At 43.8% G+C, this 9,550-nt stretch overlaps 1 protein-coding gene across 1 annotated transcript; it reads left to right on the top strand.

The window, feature by feature from the left end:
* The first annotated feature begins 2,319 nt into the window (after window positions 1–2,319).
* On the top strand, window positions 2,320–8,530 carry LOC124619929 (inositol oxygenase-like). Its single transcript, XM_047146571.1, has 6 exons — window positions 2,320–2,375; window positions 4,311–4,482; window positions 4,578–4,786; window positions 6,645–6,781; window positions 6,923–7,153; window positions 7,990–8,530. The coding sequence occupies exons 1-6, from the start codon at window positions 2,355–2,357 to the stop codon at window positions 8,096–8,098; spliced, it is 879 nt and encodes a 292-aa protein (XP_047002527.1). The 5' UTR covers window positions 2,320–2,354; the 3' UTR covers window positions 8,099–8,530.
* The last annotated feature ends 1,020 nt before the right edge of the window (window positions 8,531–9,550 follow it).

Below are 9,550 nucleotides of genomic sequence, written 5' to 3'. Positions count from 1 at the left end.
TCAGTGTCCCCTCGACGATCACCAGTGGTGTACGGCCAGTGTAGGAGATCGCTCCCCACACCATGATGCCGGGTGTTGGCCCTGTGTGCCTCGGTCGTATGCAGTCCTGATTGTGGCGCTCACCTGCACGGCGCCAAACACGCATACGACCATCATTGGCACCAAGGCAGAAGCGACTCTCATCGCTGAAGACGACACGTCTCCATTCGTCCCTCCATTCACGCCTGTCGCGACACCACTGGAGGCGGGCTGCACGACGTTGGGGCATGAGCGGAAGACGGCCTAACGGTGTGCGGGACCGTAGCCCAGCTTCATGCAGACGGTTGCGAATGGTCCTCGCCGATACCCCAGGAGCAACAGTGTCCCTAATTTGCTGGGAAGTGGCGGTGCGGTCCCCTACGGCACTGCGTAGGATCCTACGGTCTTGGCGTGCATCCGTGCGTCGCTGCGGTCCGGTCCCAGGTCGACGGGCACGTGCACCTGCCGCCGACCACTGGCGACAACATCGATGTACTGTGGAGACCTCACGCCCCACGTGTTGAGCAATTCGGCGGTACGTCCACCCGGCCTCCCGCATGCCCACTACACGCCCTCGCTCAAGTCCTTCAACTGCACATACGGTTCACGTCCACGCTGTCGCGGCATGCTACCAGTGTTAAAGACTGCGATGGAGCTCCGTATGCCACGGCAAACTGGCTGACACGACGGCGGCGGTGCACAAATGCTGCGCAGCTAGCGCCATTCGACGGCCAACACCGCGGTTCCTGGTGTGTCCGCTGTGCCGTGCGTGTGATCATTGCTTGTACAGCCCTCTCGCAGTGTCCGGAGCAAGTATGGTGGGTCTGACACAACGGTGTCAATGTGTTCTTTTTTCCATTTCCAGGAGTGTATATTACAAATAATGGAGAACCTTTAACAGTTAAGATAACAAAAAATTGCAAAAAGAAAAACACTAACAACTGCGTCGAGGTGGAGAGCGCTTTACTACCGTTCAGCCTGTGACCGGAACTCTCGGTAAATACCGGATGGTAGTAGTTTCATAGTCTCCAGTGTTCTCAGGTGTCGCCAGATAAATACGCATCTACAACTGTTATCTCTGTGAAAACAGAATCATCTCCAGTTGTGCAGAGGCAGCGGTTACTATACATCTGCGCTTATTCCCTTAATGAAAAACTCTTATTTACTGCTGCCACTGAAATCATGCTTTGTTACGTGAAATCTGTACATTAAAATGTATTGCTTTTTCAAAAAATTACCTTCTTACGCACTACTGAAACTTAAATCGGGTATCCTCTGAATAACGTGTGATATATATAGTAAACGAAAAGGTTGTACAGTTTCCTGACTACCTAGTTTAAGATAAGAGTAATGGCTTGGATTTGTGAATACTCTGGACGTACTGACTCACAATGACGTACATAAATATTCTTTATAGGTGAAAATTTGTCGAAATGTGCATGCATTCAATTGATTGATTGGCATCAAATTGGCGCAATACCATGTTTATCTAGCACTTGTCTCATAAATACATGGCCACAGAGTCGCACAAATTTTCCCTACGATTGTCTTTATTACACTTTTTCTCCAAATTTTTCAACACATAAAGCCCTTGTTAGTAGTATGATAACAGTAGTCACATCTTTGCAGCATTTGCAAAGAAAGTGACTTGTCCTAGATTACCGCATTTTGATTTGCATCCATTGCAGAGACAATTATTTGGCATTGCTGTAACTAATAAATGAATGTGTAAAACAGAGTAAATAACTGTAATATTACAGTTTCATACTTAATATAATATTCAAGCAATAAATGTTGCCCGTAAGTCACATGGCACTTTTGGTTTGACGTTGTGACATACGCAGTTCGATATGCACACTCCAGATATCCCAACTCTACGGTCGGCTACAGATGTTAAAAAGTAGAACACTTAGTAGATCGAAACAAAAAATCAGCAGAAAAAATACTGAAGCGTTTGGAACGCGACTCTAGGCTCACTGTCTCACGTGCGCTCAACAGGGGTGATATCACTTTACGCCTCGTGCTTAGTGCACTGGAGTGTCCTAGTGGGCCGTCTAAGGCCGTAGGAGAGAACAGCAACGCAATGGAAACAAACACGAAAACACGTTCGGCTACATTGTACTGAGGGATTCGTAACAGTGTCAGAGGTCGCAGTAAGCATAGGAGTGTGTCGAGCCTCCGCGAACATTACGACGTCACGACGCCGGCTGACGACATCACGTGCGGACGCCGCTGTCCGACAGATAACGGCGTCCCCTATATATTGGGCCGGTCCAGTGGCTACGGCATAGCGTCGCGACGTCTCGACAGCTCGTGGCATCACATTGACCGGCACCATGGCGTCTGCCAAAGTCATGGTGAATATCTGCTGCCGCCACTGCTGCTACTGCTGGCGCTGCCACTTCATTGAAGGATGTTATGACGGCTTGAAATATGTGCTGGTCGGGGATTCGAACCCAGACCCTTACCAGGCAACTCTCATACAGACCCAACTATCTAGGGTTGTATGGGAGGTGTCTGGCCATCGTTGCCTCAGTCTCCCAACAGGTCGTTTACCATCGACTTTCAGCGAAAACCCGTTGCTCGCAGTTGTTTACCGTTGTTCTCGCAGCATTTGTCCATTTCAGTGCAGACATCATTCTCTTAGTTCCTCAAAGATGGGTACCACATGCGAATTTGATCATTGGTCACATGATCACATGACCACGAACTGTCAGGCCTGGGACCCATCGAATCGTTTCAGTTTTCATCATAGCAAATCGTTGTTCTGTTCCTCTGGTTGCGAGCCAACATTGCGCACCGTACATAGCAACTAGGCGGTTTTCAGAGCGGTATATTTTCTACTTTAATCGGTTTGGAATCTTCTTGTCCGCCATTTGACCCATGCAGTGCTGACACGGTTTACGATTTCGAGAACGTGTGGGCAGTCGGCAGTTAGTTTTGAAGACATTTGTCTTGTCAGATGTGTGCTGTCGATCTTGATGGTGTGGTTCGTAAACTATTTACTTTCACGGCTGTACAAGTAAAACTTATTCAAATAGTCCGGGCTGTGTGTTCCGTGGTAGAATCAATCTTTTTGGAGAACCTCGCTTTCCAACCCGACCGCGGAGTGCATCTTCAAGGGAGATTGTAGCTAACACGAAGATCCGATTGACACTCTGATCCATTGATGGCTTAGCCAAGGTGTGAATCGGATCTTCATAGAACCATATGGGGAAGAACCATTGGTTTTCTGCAAGACATCCATTCGGCCATGGCACAATAGGGAGGAAGTATACATCTTGTAGAGTGGCATATCAAGAGCCGAAAATTTACGTTTTAGGAATCGAAGGTGGGTTACTAATCACAAAATCACACATTGTAGCCGAAACGAAATATTTTTGACATTGTTGCAGTAGCTACTTGCCGCACGGTGTCCTTTATACGTTCAATCTCGTTTAGCCAAACACTGTCCTACTTTTACGATTTATAACTATTCTCGTTACTTAAAAAAATTTGCGAGTCAGTGACTTAAAGCATAAGAATATCGTATCTTTCGTTGCTCCTCAAGGCCTTTTTCAGTAGTTGAGTACGCAGAAATTGTTGAGAAATATAGGGAGATGTTCAAGCGATCTGAATAGAAACATCTTTGAGTAAGAATATGTGTAGATCTACTGAGTTGGGAAGCAAGTCTACAGTTTTGAAAATGATAATAGTTGGTGTTAAGCAAATCACAGTAGTAGAGTGAACAGTTGAGAAGACTTCATCTGAATATGAAACTTCCTGGCAGATTAAAACTGTGTGCCGGACCGAGACTCGAACTCGGTACCTTTGCCTTTCGCGGGCAATGGATAATGGGGTAGTGGATAATGAGATACTATTTAGCCTCCCTGTCACACATTTGTTAGTGCATACCTTAAGAATTTGACGTCTCGTTCACAGCACCGAGCATGTTGGTATCGTTGTCGGCACACTCAACTTCAGATTATCCCTTGGTTTCCGCAAATCGCTTTACGCTTATCTCCTTCTCCAACCCATAGGATATCCATGACTAGTGGTTTCATCGTCGACGGATCGCTGACTCTTGGTCTTCCTTTCTTCCTTCACCGATAGGTATTGGCTGTAGAACTATATAAAGGACAGTGGAGGAATTCTAGGCATTCGGATATTGCAAGGGCACTCTGTCACCTACACCCTAAATTCAGACTGCCTGCTCGAGATTTGAAGACAAAAGCTCCAGAACGCAACTATTTTAGTAATCATGCGGTATGCTACGTAGATTTGGTAGTTGCAATGTAATAACTTTTTTCCAGAATCGTCCTCTGATCGACCCTTCAGAGATCCTGCGTCCGGAACCCATCCACGCGGGGAAACCGATCGCCCAGTTCAGAGACTACACCATCGACGACACAGACCCCATCAAGGAACGAGTCCGCAAACTCTACTACGACATGCACAAGTACCAGACCGTCGATTTTGTCAAGAGTAAGTCCGCTCTGCGCAACCAGAATTGGTGCGAAGTATTCCTGATCGCTGGTTGCCGTGCTCTTGCCCTTACGGATATGTCGTCTACGTTACAGAACAGCACGCCAAGTGGCTGAAGTTCGACAAGTTCCGCGCGCCCATCATGGACACGCTGGAGAGGCTCAGCGGCATGCTGGACCAGAGTGACCCTGACGTCGACGTGCCCAACATCGTGCACGCCTTCCAGACGGCGGAGCGCATTCGCGAGGACCACCCGGACTGTGACTGGCTGCAGCTGACAGGACTGCTACATGACATGGGCAAGGTGAGCTCACACAAACGAAGTCTTCTTTAAGAGGCGTTATTGTGTCCTGGTGGCTCTTCCTAAGTCTGAAGGGATTAATAGGTACATTTTGCGTAAACTAAACGAAACGCTTCTTTGCCTTGCTTCGTAATTTTCTTTCGTAAGACGTAGGTTTCAGGTTGTAAGCCCATTTCCCAATACACAACTAATTCCAAAGGTGGCAACCAGTTGTGATAGTGAAAAGGAACTGACGACTCAAAACCCAGGTCGTATCAGGGTAAAGCTTTGCGAAAAAACATAAAAAAAATTTCATTTGGTTAATACGATATACAGTATTTCACCAAGGATCTACAGATGAATGAATTAAAATAAAAGGCTCTGTTTCCTTACTACTTAAATGCCAATCATAACTGAAGTGGTCTTGGAAAAACGCAGGTTCGAACTCTATTACCGGATGTCTCTCCAGGAGTCGTCAAGGGCATTTTCTCTGGTGTTTTGGCGGATACTTGCAACTTAATTTTTCAATGTGTAGTTGGACTCACTCCAAAGAAACACTGCTCATCACGTCTTCCATGCGAAGCTCCGTGTCGACGGGAAACGTCGGTTTGTTTTCCGTTGCAACAACATGATTTATAAAGTGGAATTTTATGTGGTCGTGCAATAGAGTGGTCTCAAATTAGTGCAGCGCGATATTTAATTTATCGATTTTCATTAACAAAGACGGTAAAACACGAAGAAAATCCAGTACGCCAGCAGCGACATCACGGCCCTGGATCGTTCTGACATACAGCAGTGCTGTTCGGTCGCAGCTGGAGACCGTCTTTCACTGCCCCTGACAATTCATATCAATAAAACGAATACCGCAGTAGACTAGTTTTGGACTTCTTTGTCGAATGAGCACGTAAAATTCCGGTTAAAAATAATTCCGTTTTCCAGCGGAAAACAAACTACCGTTTCCCCCGCATGAAAGACATGATGAGCAGTATTAGTTTGGGCTGACTCCAGCTACACTTGCAAAACCTAAATTGCAAACATCTCACAAAATACCAGAGAAAATGCACCTGAGGATTCTTAGGAACGGCACTCTGTATAAATCAGTGTACGAGGGTAATCCTAAAAGTGAGATCTCCTATTTTTTTTATAATTACATAGACCTGTTTATTTCTACAATGGTTTACATCAGTTTACAGACTGAACATTTAGCTGTTTTTCGACATAATCACAATTTCTGTCGATGCATTTTTGTAGACGCTGTGGAAGTTTTGTGTGCCCATGGCATACCAGCTCGCAGCCATGCTATTCAGAAAGTTATGAACTTCTTCTTTCACCTCGTCGTCGGAGCTGAATCGCTTTCCGGCCAGATGTTCTTTTAACCTAGGGAACAGGTGGTAGTCACTGGGCGCCAAGTCACGACTATAGAGTGGGTGGATAATTATGTTCCACTGAAACTGTTGTAGGAGAGCAACGGTTTCCCGACCGATGTGTGGGCGAGCGTTGTCATGGAGAATGTGTACGACCTTATCCGGTTCTGAATTGCCCGTTTGAGTTTTTTCAAAGTTTCACCGTACCTGTCAGCGTTAATTGTGGTCCTAGCTTGGAGAGAAGAAATCGTACCTCAACGCAAAACATAATGCAGTTTCAGCAGACGTTTGTTCAAGACAAAATAAAATTTAATCCATTAATCATTATTTCTTATAATAGGACATGAGAAGTTAATTTGTTTATTAATGGGTACTTTTTGGCACCATTCACACAAGCGAGTCGTTTGCATCAAACGTGATTCGCTCCGTCTTGTAAAGCTAAATAAGGGTAATCAGTGTAATTACTATTAGGTACCGATTCAGGAGACATGACTGATGAAGTAAACCTGTGGTTCCAGATAATGGCGTTCTATGACGAGCCGCAGTGGGCCGTTACTGGAGACACTTTCCCTGTTGGCTGCGCTTGGGCCGACTCCATTGTCTACAGAAACACAACTTTCCACGACAATCCGGACACCTACAACCCCAAGTACAAGTAAGGAAACATTCATGCAAAAACAGAGGAATTTTATGGTCATTGTGACGTTTCTTTTCCGTCGAGAAACTAGTCACTTGTTCACGCAGTATGAAACGCTTATAGTGTGAAACAAACTTAGAAAACATTGTAATCTTACAGTACGAAGTACGGCATGTACACTCCCAATTGCGGCCTGGACAACGTGCTGATGGCCTGGGGACACGACGAGTACGTCTACCGCCTGCTGAAGCACAACGGCTCCAAACTGCCGGAGATGGGCCACAAGATCATCCGCTTCCACTCCTTCTACCCGTGGCACTCGTCTGGTGACTACATGCACCTCTGCAACGAGGAAGACATGGAAACCCTGAAATGGGTCCTAGAGTTCAAGTAAGTGTGAGGAAGAAACATGTTAATCACATTGTACACTACGAATTACTTGAAGTATACACCGAAAAAAAAATTAGACAAGGTTTCTTGAATGGTATAACGCAAGCATATATTAAATTGGAAGTTAACGGCTTACTTGTGCCAAGGCTGCTACATTCTCTGGCAAATTCAGTTTGTTTTATCTTCATGCCTGCTGCTTTCAACCCGACCGACTTTTTTTCAAATGTCAACAAGTGGCGTTTTCAGCACGACTTTAAATGTTCATTCGGAAAGTAATTCTCTCAAGTGAGTGCCACTAAGCGTCCAAAAACCTTAATGATAGTCACACTTCATTGGAACAGATTCCGAACGTGAACAAACGTTATGTTTTGTGATTTGTTATGAAGATGTTTGACGATTATTACTGCATCTGGATGAATAGCGACATTTCATATATCCATTCAGTTTCGTAGCTTAGGAGAAAAATTCGGTAGCGCCATTTTCAAAGGAACCACTGTGGCAATTGTCTTGCTGTGTTTATGGATATCGTCAGAAACCGAAATCTGAATGGCTGGACGGCAGCTTCAACAGCCTTTTTAGAATAGGTTGATATATATTTTGAAAATATTTTGTTATTCACGCTGACTCACTTCCTGCTATCATTTGAAAATGACAACTTTGGGCTGAAATTAATCTCTCGTGTTACAGCAACGAATCTTGCAGATTACGTAATTGCCTTTGTGGAAAGATAGGAAACTCCATTCTCACATTTTATTGCCTACTGTGATCGTACATTTACAGAACCTAGTTAAAATATCTTAAGACAGTATTTGTAAAATTAATCTTCTTCATTGCAGCAAATACGATCTCTACTCGAAGAGCGACGAGATGCCCGACATTGAGAAGCTGAAGCCATACTACCAGAGCCTCATCGACAAGTACGTGCCTGGCGTCCTCAGCTGGTAGACTGCAAACAGCCAGTCCTGTCACCGACAAAAAATTCACCGCGAAACAACTAATTTATTCCTTTGTGCGACAAAAACAACGCATTTTCACCACTGTCGCAGAACGGGTTCACTGAAAGATATGATTCTGCTCATTTCATGTCATTATCGCGACATTTTTGCTCAAATAACGTATTTATTATGGTTCACTGTAGAGTTTGTACAATTAACTTTTAAGTAAAAATTTATGTTGAATATTTTACTCTATAACTCCGAGTGTCTTGGGTGTAGCTTCAGATTTTTATAGCTCATACAAAACATCATCAGGGTACCAGCAGGTATTAACCATAACGTGTTTGTGTTTGTGCTTTGCAAGTATGAAATAGGTTTATTGTAACTGAAGACTGTTACTGTAGCATAATGTTAAGTGCTATAGTTTGATAATTTTTTGTAAGCAAATTAAAATGATGATAAAGTTATTGTTGTTTGTAATCTACTGATTTATTTCCCCTCACCTTTTCCTTGTTTTGGAATCATTCAGACAAAAAGACATAATTGTTAATAATTCTGGAGATCAGTTCACAATGGCCTCATAGTTATCAGGAAAAACCAATTGCCTACCGCCAAAGTTTCGCTTTGTGGGTGAGGGTAGAGGGGAGGGGGGGCGATAATATGGAAACTACTCTTATATGTCTGCTCTGCATCAACGGTTGAAAAGAAGTTATTCATTTCTGGCAAACTGTAAATATAGTACAAAGAAAATAAAATGCACACTTCTGGCTATTAGCACCAGTAAGAGTGGGAAGGTCTTAATTAATACCAGTTAAAAACTTAATTATATTTTATTCCAGTAATCGTTCTCTTGGGTAGGGACAAGACATATTAACGTCTACCTCTTGCGCTATCCGAAATCAGTGAAATAACGATTTTCTGGAAGCTGATTTAGGTTTAAGGTAAGATGTACAATCTTCAAGACAAGAAATAATTATTTCTAATTTTGTAGACATACCTTTGAGAACAACATTCTTCCATGTGTGTTGCATTATATACGTCTGGTAAAATCAGTTTCGTTTTGGTTGACTGAATATTAACGAACCATATATCACCTGAAACTGGGAGTTCCTTAGAGTGCTCATGAGCGTTACACCACTAGAGCGGAATCATTGCACAGCAACAAGTATTGTGAAGAACATGGTTATAATTGAACACAAGGTTATATGCGTTTGTGAGTTTAAAAACGGAATAGATTTAGGAAGAATGTTTAGAGTTGAACGTTCTGCTGATGACACTGTCATTACAGATGGCGGTCAAGTTCGAAGTGGACAAAGGAATCATCACATCATTCCCTTTAACCGATTTGGGGTAGCGACAGGAAATCTACAGGGTGTTACAAAAAGGTACGGCCAAACTTTCGGGAAACATTCCTCAAACACAAATAAAGAAAAAATGTTATGTGGACATGTGTCCGGAAACG

This window comes from Schistocerca americana, chromosome 6 (assembly GCF_021461395.2).
Source record: "Schistocerca americana isolate TAMUIC-IGC-003095 chromosome 6, iqSchAmer2.1, whole genome shotgun sequence".
Lineage (NCBI taxonomy): Eukaryota > Metazoa > Arthropoda > Insecta > Orthoptera > Acrididae > Schistocerca > Schistocerca americana.
Note: the sequence above shows the minus strand (reverse complement) of the source record. Positions and strands in the feature narration are given on the sequence as shown.

Bases quoted from the DNA above. Each gene is read 5' to 3' on its own strand.
- LOC124619929 (XM_047146571.1), top strand. From the start codon at position 2,355: ATGGCGTCTGCCAAAGTCATG. The intron at 2,376-4,310 runs GTGAATATCTGC...ACTTTTTTCCAG, and splicing joins TGGCGTCTGCCAAAGTCATG to AATCGTCCTCTGATCGACCC. The intron at 4,787-6,644 runs GTGAGCTCACAC...CTGTGGTTCCAG, and splicing joins TGCTACATGACATGGGCAAG to ATAATGGCGTTCTATGACGA.